At 40.8% G+C, this 21,406-nt stretch overlaps 1 protein-coding gene across 1 annotated transcript in view; it reads left to right on the top strand.

Moving 5' to 3' along the window:
• The window catches only part of PLXNB2 (plexin B2), a 199,532-nt gene that overhangs the window by 55,950 nt on the left and 122,176 nt on the right, over positions 1–21,406 (top strand). Inside the window, exon 2 of the mRNA XM_056845867.1 lies at positions 18,674–19,799. Within this exon, the coding sequence (XP_056701845.1) occupies positions 18,687–19,799 (1,113 nt within the window). The 5' untranslated portion in view covers positions 18,674–18,686. The remainder of the gene's footprint in view (positions 1–18,673; positions 19,800–21,406) is intronic.

The raw sequence follows: 21,406 nt of genomic DNA, 5'->3' as shown, positions 1-21,406 counted from the left end.
ATACTTAGCCCCTATGCTATATCAGGAGTCTAGTGGTACATTATAACCTCACAAAATTTTGTTCTAGCCAAGAAGTGGCCTCTAGTCCATGAAAGCTTATAGGAGGGGAGGGAAGGTGAGTCTTTAAAGTGCAACTGGACTGTCATATGTTTTTGTTGCAATAGACCAATGTGACCACTCTCCGGGATTGTGATTTAACAGTCTTATCCCCACTGTAAGAATTTCTCAGCTAAGTGACAGTACCTAGGTACAAAAAAGCAAGAGTCTCTGTATAGCTTTTTGTTGTTGTTAAAAAATGTGACAGTAAACAGCCCAGTTCTAAAACTCACAAAAGTAAAGAAGTTGCTATGCAACTTCAAGGTAGCCTTATCTTGGAAGCTAAGCAGGGTTGGCCCTGGTTTTTATTTGGATGGGAGACCACCAAGGAATACCAGGGTCACGATGCAGATGCAGACAATGTCAAACCACCTCTGAACGTCTCTTGCCTTGAAAACCCTACGGGGTGGCCATAAGTCAGCTGTGACTTGATGGCAAAAAGAAAAAAAGCAACTTCGAACAGTAGGCTCAGTTCTGCAAATACTGATACAACATCTCTGTGCGTTTCAGATTGGCAAATACACTAGTTTAGGAGTGAAGTGGAAATGTAATAGCCAGACAAGGAAATGAAATCATGTGAGTTTTAAATTTGTAAGGACAAAGTACAAGACTTCTGAACCAAGTTCTGTCTGCAGATCAAAGTGTTCAAGACTCGATTAAAATGTATTAAATTTATGTGGACTTATGAGTGAATCAACGTACAAACCTTTTCATTCAAGATGAATGGGTAGATTGGAATTACAGGTTTGCATGGTGCCAAATTGCCACTTACCTTGGAATGCTGGACTGTACTGTAGTTTTGCACAGCTGTATCAAAAGGCGTCATTCCTCCCTTTCTCTCAAAATAGTTCATTCATCCTAACTAGGGCGGCAGTGCTATGCTTGCTTGGAAAGTTGATGACATTAAAATCAATGATATCTGCTTCTAAGTAAATATGCTTATGATCTGGGTGTCTGTCAACTTGGTTGAATGCCATCCTAAAATGGATTTATCCCATTTATTTAAATATCAGATACACTTTCTAACTTTGTATTATGCCTTGTAAATGCATCACTAGGCAAAATAACATTGATTGCTATAATTTTGCATTTCTCAATGCTATCTTTCACTGGTTTGGTACAGTCAGAATCCCAGGAAAAATAACTTTTTAATTTAAGTAATGGCTAGGGTTGCCAGCACCAGGTTGGGAAATAACAGGAGATTTTGGGAGGGGGAACCCGAAGTGGGCAGGGCTTTGGGAGGGATTTCAGTGGGGTATATTGCCATACAGTCCACCTCCCAAAGCGGCTATTTTCTCCAGGGGAACTGATCTCTGTCACCTGGAGTTCAGTTGTAATCCCAGGAGATCTCCAGCCACCACCTGGAGTTTATACGAATAACTCTACTGTAAGTAGTGTTGGTCAAACAAGACAGTAGTAGGCAAAAATAAACGAGCAATAGACAAGGATAGCAGTTAATGTAGACAGCAAGGCTATCACTGTAATACAATGATTGCAACAAAATTAAGCAAACGAAGCTAAGCAACCGAGTTTACAAAGCGAAATAGCAAAAACAATGTGGCAGAAGCTGATAATAAATATACAAAAGTTCATGTAAGGCATGGAGTTGCGTTCTAGTCAATTTCAATTTCTTCAGGCAACGGAGATATAGGTGGTAACGCGGCTCCGGAAGTATTCCAGCGTTTTCACTACAAAAAGTAGCTTCATCAGCCTGATACAAAAATATATACATGAGGATACAAAAATGTCTAAAAACCTTTATAACAAACTACAAACGTTTCAAAAAATGTTATAACTCACCACAAGGGCTTAATTGTACAATTCCTATAATAAGGTTGGAGCTCCCAAAACGGGCTGCTATCAGAAGAGTTCATACGTGGAAAAGACTGTGAAAAAATCAGGCTCAAATAGAAAGGATACAAAGTTCAAATGAGAACAGCTGCAAGATGGAGCATGGCTCTTAAAGGGAAAGTCAGATGAAACAGGATAAATCGAATTCTGTATTTAATCCGTTTGGGGTAAGAGTATTAAACAAAAAAATGAAGCGCATTTCATTCTGCAATAGAAACTTTTGAACATCACTGGTGTTATGAGGATGGTCCTTGTAAACCCAGAGGACGAAGAAACGTAAATCGTTTTCAGAGTGTTTCTTTGCCACAAAATGGCTTGTGAGCGGTGCCTCAAAATTTCGTGCCCTGATCCGGGACCTGTGCTCACCTATGCGTAGGCGAATTTGTCTCATTGTGGAGCCAATATAAAGCAAAGAGCACCCACAAGAGACGGCATACACGACTCGGCTCGTAGAGCAGTTTGAAAAATGTTTTAACTGAAAACGAAAGTTAGAAGAAGGAGAGTGGAATTCCTTGACGTAATGAGAGAGGGCAAACGGAACAGCCACTACATTTGTAGTGTCCAACTATTGTGGGACGTCTATATGTTGTAAGACGATCAGATCGTATCAAGGTATCTTTTAAAGAAGCTGTGCATCGTAAGCCAAATGTAGGAGGCTCACTACATCCCGGAATTGTATGCAACAACTTGAGAAAGATTTGAATGCATATGTTTCAAATATTAAAACCTTTAAACTGCATAAATACAATAGAGTTAAAGAAGACTATTGCAGAACGGAGCCGCGTTACCACCTATATCTCCGTTGCCTGAAGAAATTGAAATTGACTAGAACGCAACTGCGTGCCTTACATGAACTTTTGTATATTTATTATCGGCTTCAGCCACATTGTTTTTGCTATTTCGCTTTGTAACCTCAGTTGCTTAGCTTCGTTTGCTTAATTTTGTTGCAATCATTGTATTACAGTGATAGCCTTGCTGTCTACATTAACTGCTATCCTTGTCTATTGCTCGTTTATTTTTGCCTACTACTGTCTTGTTTGACCACCACCTGGAGTTTGGCAACCCTAGTAATGGTGAGTTTAAAAACTAAGAGGTCTGGTCTAGAGAAGTACTGTGCTGCAAGTTCCTTTTTCTGTTGTGATACTCACATTCATTACATTGGGGGGAAACTTTGCCTTCCTTGTTTGCTCTTGGAGGAGGGCCAAATGCTTTCCTTGACTTCAGGACTGCAAACCAGCAAGACATTATTTCACTGACATGTAGCCAACTCCGTGCCCCCAGCCATTGTTATAAATGAGAGGTAGAGCATTTAAGTTGGTTTTGTTCTCTCTTTTCAGAAAGAGAAATTGGCTTTAGAGTTCAATGCTAAACACTTTTGATCAAAGTACATGTATCTGAGGTTACTTAAAGGGTACTGATGTCTTTTTTTAAAAACTCAGAAGGAGCTGGTGACTTCCCAGCTGATGTGTGTATTTTTAAAAGAGATGCTTGTTTAATTTCACATTCCTTTTGAGCTTGATGGCCATGCAGGACCAAGCATACACTAGACAAATCCCACCACTGAGCATTTTTATTTACTAGCGTGGTTGTTTCATAGTTACTGGTTCATCTTCCATGCCCTAAGAAGCACCTCTAATTTCCCTTTGTTTTTAAGCTGTTTCCTCATCACAGTTGGCACCATATGGTTGAATGTGGCCCGACTTATTACCAAAACCGGTGTGGTAGACATTAATGCTTAAAGCAGCACCTTCAAAGTGCCTACTCCTTAAAAAGTTTGAATTAGAAATCAATTTGCTTCATAGAATTTTGGTGCATGTATTTTCCTCATGTTTTGTCCATTAAATAAATTTGCAGTAGTTGCTAGAGCTATGGAAGATATATTTCAGTGTATGTGTGTTTAAAGCAAAATATTTTTCCACACACTACTAAAACAAGGCTCATAGTTAGTGCCTCTTCCTGTTTTCCCCTCAGTAGACTTCATAAAGAGTGTATATGAGGTTTGCTTGAGCTCATATACTTTCTTCCTGTTCTCTCCTCTGGAGACTTAAAAAAGTCTATAAAAGACTTGGAGGATGTCCAGAACTTAATCCATACCACTGTTCTGGGTGGTCTTTCTGATGCCACCATTTGATTTGATCAGACTTCCTGCTTTACCCTTTTGGAGAGTCCTTAATGCAGTGGTTTGGTGATGAGAGAGGACTTTTTAAACTTCTGCCTAGGTGGTGAGTACCAGTTTTCAACATAACTGCCTTAGACTTTTAGTTAACTCTGTTTCACGGCACTAAATGAATGGTTGTGGACATGAAAAGCCATCATCTAACGTTCTTCTGAAAATATGTATGAAACAGCAAAATATTTATTTGATTTTTATCCTATGATAACCAAAGTCCTGTTAAATGAGAATTGGAAGGGTTGCCTCCTTTCCTTCATGGTATCAAAAAATCCATAATTGTAAATTTGTTTTAACTAAAGCAAATATAATGTCTAATACAAAAGGAGTTATATATTTTATCTCTAAACACTGCATAAGCTATTGTATTTTACTAGCCATGATGAGTAAAGGGAACTTCCATATACAGAAGCAGCAAACCACTGAATACCAGTGCTCATAGACAGTATCAGGAAAAGGCCTTGGCATCTATGTCCTTTTTCCTGGCCCTCCAGGCCAACTGTTTCGATTGCTGTGTGAAACAGGATGCTTGACTAGATGGACCAATTGTCTGATCCAGCAGGACTTTTTAATGTAGTGTTAGTCAACAGGAGAAGGTAAAGGAATGCTGCCAAACATTTAGAGTCAAAGAGGGCAATCCTAAGAAGGTCTACTCAGAAATAAGTCTCATTTTATTCAGTGGAGCTTATTTCCAGCAAAGTGTTCTTAGGATTGCAGTGCAATTTTTTTAGGGCAGCTGATCAAGATGTGTCAATTATTGACTAATTACTTGGTGATACAAAAATCTGAGAGATTAATGGAAAAAAGACACGAAAGGAGTATATATGGGAATATATATATATATATATATATATATATATATATATATATATATATATATATATATATATATATATATATATATATATATATATATATAGTAGTAGTAGTCAAGAATGCAGGAGCCCCGTGGCACAGAGTGGTAAGCTGCAGTACTGCAGTCCAAGCTCTGCTCACAACCTGAATTCGATCCTGACGGAAGTTGGTTTCAGGTAGCCGGCTCAAGGTTGACTCAGCCTTCCATCCTCCTGGGGTCGGTAAAATGAGTACCCAGCTTGCTGGGGATAAAGGGAAGATGACTGGGAAAGGCACTGGCAAACCACCCTATAAACAAAGTCTGCCTAGTAAACGTCGGGATGTGACATCACCCCATGGGTCAGGAATGCCCCGGTGCTTGCACAGGGGACCTTTACCTTTAATAGTCAAGAAATCTCTTAACAGAATACCAATGTAAACTTTGAAACAGGTTTGATATTAACTAATTTTAAAACAATGAATTATGGTTTGGGATCTAAACAAAAAAGCAGAAGAAATAACTACATTAGTTTCCCATTGACTCCGAAGTATTCTTTATTGAGCAGATTCCTACATGTGCTCTTATTTTATATGCTAAGGTAATTATATAGTCTTCTCTGATGAATATCTCAAGGTGGCCCTGATGTCTACACAAATGTATTGTGCAGATGAGCTGCTTCCCAATTCAGGATATACTTCATGGCTGAATTAATCAAATTTAAATAACCTTAATAGGAGTCTAATAATGTGGCAAACCACTAATGATTTCCAGTCACAGTGTAGAAGAACTATTCTGGACAAAATATGAGTCCAGAAACCTTATTCAGAGTAAATGTAACAACATTTACCCTGTCATGAGACAGTGAATTAAAGGCTGTTCAGGAATATTATAATATGTCAAGGTCTTTTACTGTAGCAAAAAGGAATGTGTTAAGACTCTTGGGAAGATGTGGTAATAATAAAGTCGTCTTTTATGGTTGTGACGTGCATGTATAAGTTACTTGGGTTTACTTACTTTGTGGGAAAGCGTTCATCCTGGTCCTGCTCCAGTTGTGCATTTTTACATGTTGCTGATTGTGTCAGAATGTTGATGGAAGATGCACATTCTGTAGGAAATAGTAAAGTGTACGGTCTGCCATGTGCATCCGATTGATGTCTATGGCTCCTGATTGTGAAAATTTTGCTTTCACATGCAGAGCGCCTTCTCTGGGTTAAGAAATCTGTAAGTTTCGGTTGGTGGGGGGGGGCTCTTCTGTATTTTACTGAATTCACTTTCTTGCTAATAAAAAATTTAAAAGTACCTTTTATTGTTCATGAGCACAAATCTGCTTTCTCTCACATATGGAAAGAATGGTCTGTGGACCTCAAGAATCCCCTTGCAACCATGCTTTCACTTTCAGTTCAGCTTGCTCAGTTGGGATGTGTTGACAATCATAGGCATTTGATGCCAACAATACAAAATGGAAGTACGGTAGTCTAACCATTTCTTCAGGTTAATTGCAAAAATAATGCATAACAAAGTCAAATAATTTATGGCCTTTAAAATTCCTAACAATTGTATCCCAGTAACAGGGCAACTTACAGGAAAAGGCTGGAGAATGAAACATACAGAAATTCTTCCCGTAGAATGCTGTGGAATTCACACTTTTTCTTTAAGTGACTGCTAGTAATCTATGCCTTGGGATTTGCAGTATAAATAGGCTTAACTGTAGATATGAGACAATATCAAGTTTGTCTGGAATGCTGGTAACATTAGGACTTGAATGATTAATGTCCTCAACGTTAGAAATGGTACACTGGGAGAATAGCTGTGCTCAGAGGTTTATTTTTGTTGGCTATGATTTGTAGAATCCCCCACACTAACTTTTTTTTTTGTGAAAACCTCTTTTGGAATTTTTTACATTTTTATGGAACAGATTGGAGAACTACAACTGACTTGCCTGCCTAAGTGTAGAAGCCACAGACTGTGTAGTTCAGACATCATGGCAATCCATTAACTGTACATTATTGTAATGTCTGAATTGACAAACCATAGGTTGCAATTGATATCAAATAAAAAAGACTATTTGTTGTCTTGCAAAGGGTTTAATATAGTGTCTGGATTCACAGTCTGAAATTAAACTCACCACCTCTCTTTCACCTGACTATTCAGAAGACAGAACATGAAAGTGTGATTGCCCCATGTTTGGAAGCTCAGACCAATAATTATGTACTAAACATACTTTGGTGTGATATCTAAACTTATCCTACAGCACAAGTACAGGTAGTCCTAAAAGGCTGGTTTGACTAGTGCTGATGTCCAGCAAGTATCCTGAAACTGAAGATATTATGTATGCATGGGTGATACACAAGACCGGAGATGGGAGTTCCAACAACAACCGCTTTATTAACTCTCTAGAACTGAACTGTACTGAACTCTATAGAACTAACCTAAACCCAACTGTAAGTGCACAACACCCCGGTTTATATGCCAATCCAAACCACCTGGAGCCACACACCCCAAGTCCACAATTGGCCGGTTGTAGTCCATATTCCAATAGGAATGCAGGCGAAGCCAGGCCCATAATTGGGCGGCTATAGTCCATTGTCCAATAGAAGTCGCAGGCGAAGGAATCTGGAGAAGATAGCAAGCTCAATATGAGCCTTTCTTCCCTCTGCATACATAACAGAACACATTAAGGCACAACCAAGTAGAGAGGCGGTCTTCGATCCACCAATCATGGATCCTCACCGTGCAGGTTGTGCAGCTGCTATTTAGGCACCATTTTTGGTGTGTTTTGGAAAGACTTGCTTGTGTCTGTGCATAGACGGGCAAGGGTACAACACCTCCTGTGCATCTGTGCACGCATGTTAAGAGGAAGACCAAGACTAAGTCTCATGCTGCTATCTGTGGGATCCAGGTCTAGAAAGGTTAAGACCACCAGGATAGAGTGAGTTGGGATTCGTCGGTACAGATAAAAGCTTTAATATAGCTCTCAAATGTTTTGTGGCCATATAATGGCCAGGTGGAGAAACAGGCACATCTGCAGATCTAATTGCAATAGTAAAGTTGTTCAGTGCCGTAATGACTTTATGATCATGCTTGAATAGTTTCAGAGTGAGGAAAAACCACTAATGGGTGTATTTGGGAAGGGTTTTGACAACTGTAACTGTCTGGCTTCATATTGGAAGAAACCTATTATTTGACACATCATCATTAATTTAGACATAAAGGCAGAAGATGGAATACAAATTGTTACCAGAGAGATCTAAATAAATGAATAGGTATGGTCAGGTTTTTCTTGTTCTGTTTACACTGATATAAGCAGAATAGGAGGTTAGGCAGGCAGCAACTAGAGGAAAAAATCTGAGTAGGCAAATGCTATACTTTAGAAATATCTGTTGCCTCTTTTAATTATATTTCTGGCCTGGTTCCAATAGTAAATTTCCATGAATTGAAGAGGTGCAATTTTCATCAATTTCATCCTCCCAATGTACATATATATGTACATATGAAGCTGCCTTATGCTAAATCAGACCATTAGTCCATCATGGTCAGTATTGTCTTCTCAGACTGGCAGCAGCTCTCCAGGGTCTCTGGTAGAGCTCTCCTACCTGTTCTTTTTAACTGGAGATGCCTAGGACTGAACCTGGGACCTTCTGCATGCCAAGCAGATGCCCTACCACCAAGCCACAGACTCCAATTTCTTCATCATTAAGTACCTTGGGGTTCATCCCCACCCCAAGAACCAAATTTCAGGGAGAATTTCTGCCTGCAGCAGGAGGTACAGAGGTCCTGTTGTACTGTTAGAAGTTACTTCTGTTAGAGGAGGCTTGATGTGGGATCCAACCCATTATTTGTTGTTGTTTTGCAAGTAGCGGGGATGCTTTAATTTCTCTTACCTTGTTGTTTTGGCAAAAGAAAAATACTGCAGATCTGCTTTTAAACCTATTTTTAAAAATAATATTTTAAGTTCACTTTAAAATACAGATGGTTTGTTTGTCCCGTAACTGGATAATGAAGCGGGGGTACTATTAATGTGACCACTAGTTGACAACCAATTTGTACTGTGTTTTTCCATTCCAGGGTTGTGGAATCTGGATTCAAGGCCAAATCACCACCTGGCTGTGATGATATCAGACAGCTATACTATTGTATAATCATGTAATAAAGGGAAAAAATAGGGAGATGTGAATAAGCTTGTATCAAGATGGTTTAAGTTGACATTGGTATGACTGCATGCATTGCATGACTGTAGGAATGCAATGCAGAAAAAAAATCAACTGATAAAATGAATAAGCAGGAGTTATATGATTTGTATCCAGTGGGTCAAAGATTTTCACGCATACAGAATGACTCTGTTGCAACTTACCCATTGTCCAAATCTGTGGGGGAATATCTTCCTAAAAGGGAACCTTGTCAGTCCATATTGACATCCTCTGCATACCCACACACAGGCACATCATGTTTTAAGATATTTTGGGGAGGGGCCATGGGTGGTAGAACATCTGTATTGCATACAAAAGGTCCCAGGTTCAATCCATGGCTTCTCCATTTAAAACAATTAGTTGGCAGTTAAAAGACCTCTACCTGAGACCCTGGAAAGTTGGTGAGTAGACAGTACTGACCTTGATAGACCAATGATCTGATTCAGTATAAGTCAGCTTAAGGGTATTCATAATTATTGGTCGATATCCATGCTGAGAAAATGACTCTCTTATATTACCACCACACCTGGTATAAGCTTTAGTCGTTACTTTCCTTTTCTCCTGATGCTGCTGGGTTAGAGTTCCAATTTACTATAATATATGGCACAGTATCTCAGAGAGCAAATAGCATCACTAAGAATGACACTGACCATCAGGAAAAGGGTTAAATTCTTTCTTGACCAGCACCAGATCCTCTGCCCTAATCACATTTTTAAGTGGCTACTATTCATAAAAATATCAAGAGAGCACAGATCTCTAATGTCTCAATTAATTTGACCCTAACTTTCTTTTCAGTGAATGCAACCCAGCTTATTTTAAAAAACAACAACTCTGAATTGTTTTGGTTCCAAAAATTGGAAGATTTTTATTTAGGCACTTATTGAACCCCAGATTTCCATCCCCTCCTGTCAGTCTCAAAGTGATTTTTCCCCCTTCTCTCTGTTTCTGAAAATAAAGTACAAACATTCAGTTTTATGAATTACCATTTCGTAAACATGTCATTATGTTCCTGGATGTTAAAATAGGCCCAGTCGTGAAAAGAAAAGGTGCTGCTACTTTGCCATATGGAAACAATTGACTCATCTATTTTGACTCACCATTTCTTCTCAGTTAAAGTGGGCTGCTTACTTACGTAACCCCCCTGCATCCTTTATTTTTGAAGCAGAAAATGAAACTTTATGCACTGAAACAAAATGTTTGTGATACCCAGCAATTTTGTCTGTCCCGACAAACAATAGTTTGCATCCAAGTATTACATCACTTTCCTTTAAATCTGTGCATTTCTGTTGTCAGGGCAAAGATACTTGGCAGTGCACTTGTCGGTGTATCCTATTTTGAAAATGTTGTTCTCCTTGCAATGTATGTAAAGTGCTTCATGAATAATTTTTTTTATTATTCTGTAACTTGATGTTGCCATCCTAGCAGTATAGATCCTTGGAAATAACTCGAAGGGTTTTCTTCCTATACAAAAAGATTGAATGTAAACTGAATTTTAAATGAGTAACAGCAGCCCCTGCAGGGTGTAAATGGAGGGGGGGGGGTTAGGAAGAGAACAGGTTTCTCAGGAAAGAGTGCTTTGCAATTCAATGAATCCCAACAGATGTACTGGACAAGTGAGGGGGCTTGGTAGTTTTGGAGACAGGAAGAAAGAATGAGCACAGCTTGAGTTCGGTGCTGAAAAGGACTGAATAGCTAATAAGGTGCTGTGTCAAAGGCTCTTTATAGTTCACAATTCCTGTAAGATTTCTGAGAGTGAGCCTGAACTTGCACTGCTGTGGGACTGGGCATTTAAATATGGGTGGAGAACCAAGACTGGCATAGGGCATCAAGGCAAGGCATAACAAAACCTAGCTTTAGTCTCAGATTCCATGGAAGGTTTCCCTCTGAGCAAATGTCTCAGTTCTTCCTCTTGCATCTCAGCTTAAACAAATGGGTGGCCACCTGCTGCATCTGAAGGTGCAGGGTAACGCTAGGGATGATGATGATAAAGTTTATTGTTTGTGGCCGAAGGCCATCACAGTCTATCATACAAAATTGGTTTTTGTACGTTATCCGGGCTGTGTGACTGTGGCCTGGTATTTTCTTTCCTGACGTTTCGCCAGCAGCTGTGGCAGGCATCTTCAGAGGAGTAAAACTTAAGGACAGTGTCTCTCAGTGTCAAGTGTGTAGGAAGAGTAATATATAGTCAGAAAGGGGTTGGGTTTGAGCTGAATCATTGTCCTGCAAAAAGTATCAAAGGTAACACATTACCTTTGATACTTTTTGCAGGACAATGATTCAGCTCAAACCCAACCCCTTTCTGACTATATATTACTCTTCCTACACACTTGACACAGAGACACTGTCCTTCAGTATTACTCCTCTGAAGATGCCTGCCACAGCTGCTGGCGAAACGTCAGGAAAGAAAATACCAAGACCACGGTCACACAGCCCGGATAACCTACAAGAACCAATGAACTCTGACCATGAAAGCCTTCGACAATATCATACAAAACATTAAAATAACATTGAAATAACATTAAAACAGTCTGAAAGGAAACGCTAGTGTGGAAACTGACCTGTGCAGTCTCCCAAGAGAAGATGGCAGGTTTCCAGGACCTTCCGTGCACTTGGAAAAAGAAAGTACAAGTGGGGACATGCAAGAAACTTGCAGGAGTAGCTATCCCATTCCCCCCACCTTTGCTTCCTCCCCTTTTCCCCTATTTCTCTCTGTCTCTCACTCTTTCTCCCTGTTGCAACCCCTTTTCTTACTCTCTCTCTTCTCCATGCCTTCCTCTCTCTTTCTGCCTCCCACCCCATCACTCTTTCTCTCTCTTTTTGCCATCCCAAACCATCACTTTCTCTTTCTGCCCCCATCACCCTCCTGGCCTCTCACCTGCTTCCTCTCCCTCTACCATAGCAGCAGCATTGGTGGCGGCTCTTCCAGCCACCCACCTGCTTCCTTCCTCCCTTTTACTCACAGAAACTGCCTTTTTACCCACAGAAACTGAAGCCTTGGAAAGCCGCGGTTGCCTAGCAATAGCCACTGAGGCAATCCATTGCTTAAAGCTACAGGCACTAGGGCTGTTGAAAAAAAAATCGGTAAAATTTGCATTTGGCAAAATTCAGCCCATTTTTATTCAGGAAATGCTGAAGTCCAAACTCCCCCACTTCGGGTCTGTGCAATTCTGCATGAGATCTGGAGTTCGGGGAAAAATTTGGCCGAATAAAGCCATTAAAAACACAATTGCACCTTTCCGTGACTCCGAGGGGGCATTTTTGGGGGTAGAGGTCCTAAACTTTCAGGGTAGCTTGAGGGGACCCTTCTTGCAAGAACCCCCAAGTTTTGTGAAGATTGGGTCAGGGGGGCTGAGATATGGGCCCCGAAAGGGGTCCCCCCTCCTTAATGTGCATCTCTGACAATGGGGGTTTGCAATTAGCAGAGCTTGCCGCCCACTCGCTCCCAGCCCCGACAAACAGCTGAGCTGGGGGGGAGCAAGGGCGGGGCAGGTGCGAAGAAGTTTGCATACCATGCAAAGCAACACATTTGCAACCATGCAAAGCAACACATTTGCAACCATGCAAAGCAACACGTGATGCCTGGGAGTTTGCAAACCATGGAAAGGGATAGAGGCACGCTAGCTATGCATAAGGAGCAGGAGGGGGTGGAATTTCCCCTTTTGCATTGGACTCGGGACCAGGAAAATGCATTCTTTAAGTCACAATTTGAAAACCAGTTTTGAGCAAGCATCAAAATAGACCTAACCGATCTTATGAATGAGGGAAAACCTGAGGACACACAACTGAAGCCCCCCCCCTCAAACCAGGGAGAGAGAGACTTGAGGGGGCACACACCCCCTGGCAGAATGGGCGAAAGCCCCCTTTGGCTTCCCCCCCCACCCACAGAAACTGCTTCCTCCCCCCACACACAGAGAGACTCTGCTTCCCCCCCCACACACACACACAGGAGAAAAATTATAGAGAAAAGCCCCAAAATGGGTCTTACTGGGGATGCCTTGTGTTCTATCTTCTTCGCACCTGCCCCGCCCTTGCTCCCCGCAGCTCAGCTGTTTGTTGGGGCTGGGAGCTTTGGGCGTGGGAGGCAAGCTCTGCTAATTGCAAACCCCCATTGTCAGAGATGCACATTAAGGAGGGGGATCCCTTTCGGGGCCCATATCTCAGCCCCCCTGACCCAATCTTTACAAAACTTGGGGGTTCTTGCAAGAAGGGTCCTCTGAAGCTATGCTGAAAGTTTGGGGGCTCTACCCCCATAAATGTGCCCCCTGCAGCCATGGAATGGCTCGAATGTGCACACGCACCCCCCCCCCCAAGGGGGATCTCTCTCACACACAAACAGATACTCTCTCTTTCTCTCCCCGGGCCGCGCAGCAGCTGGACTCATGCACTCAATCGCGACTGATTGGCCAGAAGAAGACTCAGCTTGGCCACCAATTGGCTATGGGAGAATGCTGCTTACTAACTGACGGTTATGCTGCTGCGCCGAACCCCAAATTTGCCTAATTTATTCAGGGAACACCCCGAACTCGCTGAATTCGGCTCCCCGTTTTCCCGCCTTTTTTGAGCTTGGTTCCATCTGAACTAAAAACCGCCGAATCAGGGGAAATTCGGCTGTTTTTCGGTTCGGGATGAACCGAATCGACAGCCCTAACAGGCACTCCTTTTATCATGTTCATTTTTTTTAAACACCCATTGTATTTTTTAAAGATTTCAGATTTTTCTGCAAATCTGCAGTGTTGTTCAGGTTTATAGAAAGGTCTGTCTTACACATTCACAGATTGGCCAACTTTGGTATTAGAACATATGAACTACTGTGATTCACACATTATTTTTGTAGATAGTCCCAAATACAGGATTAGCAAAAGGAGAAGTATTTTGCAATGGGCTTGAGTGTTAAACGTTTACTGTAATGTTTACTAGAAGATTTTGGACAGGGGCCGTGGCTCAGAGGTAGAGCATCTGCTCGCCATGCAGAAGATCCCAAGTTCAAACCCTGGCATCTCCAGTTGAAAGGACCAGGAAGTAGGTGATGTGAAAGACCTCAGCCTGATACCCTGGAGAGCCTCGTCAGTCAGAATAGACAATACGGACCTTGATGGACCAAGAGTCTGATTCAGTATAAGGCAGCTTCCTGTGTTCAATGTGTCAGGTGAACATATGGTGTCCTGGATTGCTGTGGTCCTTTCACCTGCCTATTGATTTGTTTGTTTGTTTGCAGAATCATAAATCCTTGTTGTATGTTAATCAATAGCTGGAGGACTCATGCACTTGGTCTACCAAATGAAAGTTTAGACATTTCCCACAGCTTTTGTTTTAATGGGGTGGTCTACCTTGGCATTGGTTGTGACAGATAGTGGACACTGAATAATAATAATATAAACTTTGAACATTGTATATAACAAGGAATATAAAGACCCATGTACTTCTGTGGAAATCCAGTGAGATCAGAGCCATTGGCAAGGTCATCCTGAAACCTCTAGTGGCAGGGATGAATCTTTGCCTACCCATATCAGTGTTCTGTTCAGAATTACTGGACCATAGTCACATCTGGCATCTCTTCCTGCTATATTGCATGATGTGGCTGTTATGCTCCAGCAGATTGGTTGAAGATCTCAAGGGAACTTAAGGAGTGCCACGACTGATTTTCCATTACATCCTAAAAGTGCAAAAGCTGCTGCTAAAAAGGAGCAGAGTCAGCAGGGGTTAAGAACTGTCAACACGGTCTCTGGTTATGAGCACACAGTTCCCCTTTTCTTGGCTAAAACTGCTCTGCTGATTGGATATTGCCCTTTCTTCTTCTTTTTTGGTCCCATTAGCTGGTGGAACTGATGAGTCAGGCAGTTCTTGCCTACCAGCCAACTTTGACTTCTGTTCTGGCGCAGATGACCGGGTTCTTTTCCCCCTGTCCTTCCGTCAGTCCTCTGTTTTTCTTTTGGCATTTCATGCTGCTTGCACGTTCCCCCATGGCAGTTCCTGCTCTGCTCAGATATGTTTTCTTGTTTAAAATTGTTGTTTCTGGAGGCCTGGCATTTGTCTTTGCTGATCTGGAGCTTTTTGAGACTGGCTTGCACTTCCTTTGAGCTTTCCAAATCCTTTCCACATGTCAGCTGTAGATGTTTGTGTGATTAATGTTTAGAAGGAGGCTGTAGGATCCTTTAGAAGGAGGCTGTAGGAGGCTGTAGGATCCTGATTTTCTCTTAGAATGATAGTTTGTGTTTTGCAGGACTATTTTTATTTGTTTCTTTCCCAGGAGATGGGATGTCTGCCCTTAAGAAGGCACTGAGGTTATAACACTCACATACACAAAGTTCCTTGGCATAGTCTGAGGCTAGATTTGCCAGATAAACATTTTTTTTAAATAAAAAACTTTGGACTGGGATTTTCAAAATATCTGAATTTTTGTTTGTTTGTTTTTGTTTTGTTTTTTAGGGGAAAGGGCCACAGTTTGTATTACATGTTAGCTTTGTTCTGGAGAAATCCTGAAAGTGAATACTAATTCATTTAACAATCCAGATAGCTCATTCTTCTGAACATAAAATTTTTTAAGATCATTTCAAAATAATGCCTGTCAAGCAGTATGCTTGCAAAAATACAATTATATTAGGCACTGAGAGTGAATCCACTAGATTCCTTCCAGCTTTCTTGCTCGTAGATCTTTCCTGAAAAATCCACATAGATTTTCATTTCCAAAGTTTGTGATTTCTTTATGGGAATCATTTCAAAATTCGCTTCTGTGGCCTGTTACGTTATGTTGAAGAAAAGTGCTCAGAAATCCCTGAATTAATTAATGTTCATGAAATTCCATTGTGAAGCTCTGCACTTACTCTAGTTTGGGCACTTCCATTTTATGGAAATAGGACTAGTTCTTTCTTGTCCCTCCACCCAGTCCTCGCTCTTCCCCCCACCCTTACCATTGGGCCCAGATGCCCTGCATCCCATCTGCCAGATTGCATGAATATTGAATTAATGTTCTCTAATAGCTGGTAGAGTATTGGTTGCTCCTGAAGGTGCAAGTACTCCACTGTATGCTATTCTGGGGAGTTCATTAATCGGGCTTATTGATTGTATATTAGAGCTCAGGCACACACACACGAACAACGAGCTGTGTTTCAAAGTAATTATTGATGCAGGAAGGCATTAGAATCAGAGAAGCAGACATCAAAGCCGAAGTAGACAGAAAGGAAGGGGGTTAAAGCTTGTATTTCTTAATGAAATTAATTGTAATGAAGGATTCCTGCAATCACAAGTCTTGAGAAGTAAATAAAACCATGTGATGGAAGTAGAAATGTCAGTGATAGCCGAAATAGTGGGTGACTCTCCCAGCCCAGCGGACCTACTTTGGAATTATGCACGGTAACCTACAAAGTGTCAGGTTTGGTTGCTTTTCTGCAACTGCAGAAAGAATACATAAAATAATATGTGAGTATGGCATTCTTGCATTCCAGGTTCAGTGCTAATGTGAAAAGCTTAAAGAAAAGTATTGGGCCCTAAGAACAAATGAAAAATTCTGATTCACTGTTAATTCAGACTGGCAGGGCTTGATGGACAGTCATAAAGGGAGCACCAAGAAGCTTTTCTGATCCCCAAAACAATAATATTGATTGGTTGGTTGGTTGGTTGGTTGATTGGTTGGTTGACTGATTGGATTTTTAGGCTGCTCTTTCCTGACCAAGTCAGACTCAGAGCGGCATACAACCATGTAAAACAATTAAAACCTAATCACACTTTGCAATAAAATTATACACATAATAAAAATCCAAGTGCCTTAAACCATAGTAGCAAAAAATACACCACTGACAATAATAACAATAACAGTAAGACAATAGTGGGAAACCATAACAGAGGTGGGGGAGGGGAGGCCAGCCAGATGGAAACCATAACTGTCCTCAACCAGATGCCTGGTGGAACAGCTCAGACTTACAATTTAATAGTGTTTATATATTACTTTATTATGAATGCTTCACTTACAGAATCTCAGTGAGCCTTAACCCAGGTGGGCCACTGGTTCTCAAACTGTGGGTCAAGACCCCAAAGTGACTTTCTTGCAAGTAGTTCAGAAGGAAGGAGGCAAATTAGCATAGTCAATGGCAAATTGGGTTTTGCCCCTGTAAAATGGTCATGGAGTCACTAGCACATATACAGGTTGCAAGAAACAAAAAAAAATGTTCACCTTTACAGTTCTGAAAAAAAAATGTAATGAAGGGAGGATGAAGTGATGGTTAGATCAGTTTTTCTGTTCTATAATTAAAGACATCAACTTTTTAAAAGTTATAATGTTGTTTTTTAGTTTGTAGTCAAGCTAAATGTGGCAGCAACATGCACCATGCACATACGATCCCTCCCTGGTGTTGGGTCTGGCAGGGATAAAGGAAGATGTTGGACTCCCTTCAGGTGTGTGGCTTCCCCAGAGGCCTCTATGACACAACAGAGACCTTTGGAGCAAACAGTTGTTTGCTGATGGGGGCACTGGATCCTCAACTCATTCTCAGTCCATACTTGGACACTCACATCTAGTCTGCGCCCTATTCGCAGAACCAGGAACCCCCCCAAAAATAATTCCAGACATTTCTCAAGCTGTATTTTGTTTTGCTGTCTAGAATGAATTGACATGAAAACAGTGTCTCCTATGGATTACTAAATTTTGAGCTGGGCCTCTGGGGAGAGATAGTGAAAGTTGCGGGCACTTAGGTATCAGTTTGTGGCTTCAGTTAATGACATTTGGAAGCAAGGTATGGGCAAACTATGCAAGGCAGGATGCAAATGACATTAGTGAAACAGAGCTTCTGGCAAAAATGAGGAGCCTGTGTAAAAAAAAATACTCCCTTGTAATGTATACCTGATGTTCTGATATTGTCAAGTACAGGGACAGTGACAGCATGATGATGAGGAAGGCTTTACTATATGTTACAGAGGAAAGGTGGACACAAGCCTGCCATTTTCCATGGTTGCATTGTCCATCTCATATTGTGCAGTTCTGACTTAAATGTCAAACTCCCACCTAGTAGATCTGGGTGAAATGGGATAACTCTCTTTTTTTTTCACATGCACAGTTGTTCTGTTGTCATAGGGAGACAGTCTACTACAAATCTTGCCTCAAAGAAAAAAATGCTGTTGCCAGTAAAGTAGTTTCTAATTGTGTGAGATAAGCAAGACAATGAAGTGAGATATTCTATTCATCTTTTTGCTTTTATATATACAGTTAACATATATTTTAAAAAAGAATATTAATGGGGTTGTTTATTCTGTAAAAAACTGTCTTATATATACGAAGCTTAAGCTTTCATTTAAAATGGACTTTATTAAAGTTGTTACAGCTTTTAGGTTTTATAATGAAGGCTGAAATCTGTTTGAATATTACTACACATAGTAAGAGCATCTTCCTTATTGGTACATGTCACAAATGAAAACACCACTAGTTCCTCACTGAGTAGCCTCTCCTAGAAGAAAATCTGTAAATGATACTATCTCCAATGGGGCTGTGTGTTTGTATTGTGTATTTTGGCTATGCATAATACATATTTTATCTTTGCTTGTCAGGTATCACACAGAAATGGCTGTATGGATTTTGGCACTGAGCATTCTGAGCTACTCCTGTGTTACCTGTGCATTAAGGCATAAGACATTTGATTCGTTCACAAGCAGGACGGAGCTGAGCCATCTGGCAGTGAACCACGAGACGGGGACTGTTTACTTGGGAGCTGTGAATTTCTTGCATCAGCTTACAAAAGACTTGAAATCGTATCCCTCAATAGGTGATGTAACAACTGGACCGCACAATGATAACAAAATGTGCACTCCTCCCATTGATGAAAGCCAGTGCACTGAAGCAAAGTTAACTGACAATTACAACAAGATTCTTTTGCTGGACACGCTGGAGAAAAAAATTGTCGTTTGTGGTAGTCTGTTTAAAGGCATTTGTTCCATTAGGGAGCTTGAGAACATTTCAAACAGAACTTATTATGAGAATGGCAGTGGAGAAAAATCATTTGTTGCCAGTAACGATGAGAATGTAGCCACGGTAGGGCTTATAACTTCTTTGGAAAAAGGTAGAATGATGTTTGTGGGTAAGGGGAACGGGCTAAGTGACAATGGGATCATAATTAGCACCCGGCAGCTTTTTAATAAGGAGGGGAGAGAGATTTTTGAATTATATGCAGATCCTGCAGTTATTAAATCAGCCTACCCTTCCTCAAGCACACAAGAGTTTCTGTACATCTTCGAAGACAACCGATACGTGTACTTTATTTTCAATGAACATTTGAAACAGCCCCTTAAAAACCGGACAATCGTTGCACGGCTCTGCAAGGAAGACGAACACTATCATTCCTACTTTGAAATGGACCTGGAATGTAAAGATGAGAGTGGCCCTTATAACCAATGTAATGCAGTCTATGCTGCTGTGCCTGGGCAGATTCTTTTGGACAGTATCACGCTGTCAAGACAAGATAATGTCACCCTATCAGAAAAAATACTGATTGCCCTTTTCCAAAGGATCAACAAAGATAAAAATTCCTTGGAATCTGCTTTGTGTATGTTTTCCTTGAGACAGATCAATCAAAAAATGGAAGAAGAAAGGGATAAATGCTACATGATGCGTGGACTGGGTGTTTTTTACAAACCGTTTGTAGCAGATAGTGAGTTATGTACTAGTAAAACTCAGCAGGTAATGTGAAAATTTTGCTTTAAGGACAGGTTGAATACACTTAATGCTTTGTAAACATAATTTCAGTCTGAACCACAAGAATGAGACCTACTAACTTGATGTTAAAATATTTCTGTGTGTGTGTGTTAAGTGCCGTCAAGTCGCTTCCGACTCATGGCAACCCTATGAATGAAAGTCCTGTACTTGAAGTTAAAATGAGAAATTTCCATCCCAAGTGAAGCATGCGTAGGTCCCATTGCAATTTATGGGATTTAAAAGTGTTTGACTTTCTCTGTCTGTGTGTCCAGTTGTAATACATATCAGAAAGGAAGCCCAGCATTACAGTTTTACATGATTGCCACTACTGATCAGGACTTTATTTCAACATGAAAGATGGGTTTTCTGCATGACAAACCTGGATGTCCCATTGCCCAACCTCGGGGGGGGGGGGTATTGAATTTCCTAACCTTGTACTTCTTGGGGCAGAATGCAATATCCCCAAAGTACAGGCGCTTACAGGGGGGAAATCTATTGATTTTGCTATTAGGGTGCTTTTTTCTTTAATCCCTGCTCAAAATTATATCAGATGAGTTCCCCCCCCCCCCGAAAACACTGTTTCAGGGATGCATTTTGTGGATAGATATCTCCATTTCTGATAACTTGGACAAGGTTTGCCTCATGAGATATGTTCCTATGGTACAAAAATACCCCAGATACAAACAGTGTTATTGTTCACATATTTATTTCTCACCTCCTTTGAAAGTGCGTGTTCGGGATCTTTTGAGGACTGTGAAACTCAAAAATGGGAGGGGTTTACCCCCAGATACATGGGAATTTGGCTTGGGGTATGAATAAAACCCAGAATGCAATATGTGTAAAAAAGAACATCACAGATTTCCCAAAGATGTTTATTAGCAGTTTTGTTTTTAACTCCTTTGGGGAGAACAACTAAAATAGAAAACAAACCTATTTCTATAGCCAGTCTCTCTTGGTTAGAGCAAAGGCTCAGTTGTCAGAGTAATATGTCATACAAGAACATAAGCTGTACCAGACCCCACAATGGCCTCTCTCACTCAGTACTCTCTACTCTGACAGCAAGTCTCTAGGGTCTCACACAATGTAATGTCTTTCTGAAAACTTACTACCTGAGATATTGTAACTGGAAGTACCTGGAACTGAACCTGCAACTTCCTGCATGTAAAGCATGTCCTCTTCCACTGATGGTCCTTTCCGGCTTGTACATGCGATTTCCATTGCTAGATAACTTTCATCACAAACAAAGCCTGATTTTATGTATGACCTTTAAAAACAAAATTGCTTAATACCCCTGCGGCTTGCTTTGCTGATCTCTGCAGACAGGTGCCAATTGTCCTTTCTCCCATGTTTTCCCGATTAGAGTAAATAGGAGCACAACATGATTTTAGCAGCTAATCATATGCAGTTATGCTCTTGCTACTTAAAGATTACTTGAGGCAAATCATTTTAGAATTAAAAATATCCCTCAAGCTTTCAAAACAGAAGCGAGATCCAAAGCTCTGCAGGGCTGCAGTGCAAATGCAAAGCTCCCATGTGAACAAGGGCTTAGCATTTAGGGTTGGAAAGCTTTATGCATGATATGTAGAAAGAAG

Source organism: Euleptes europaea, chromosome 3 (assembly GCF_029931775.1).
Source record: "Euleptes europaea isolate rEulEur1 chromosome 3, rEulEur1.hap1, whole genome shotgun sequence".
NCBI lineage: Eukaryota > Metazoa > Chordata > Lepidosauria > Squamata > Sphaerodactylidae > Euleptes > Euleptes europaea.
Note: the sequence above shows the minus strand (reverse complement) of the source record. Positions and strands in the feature narration are given on the sequence as shown.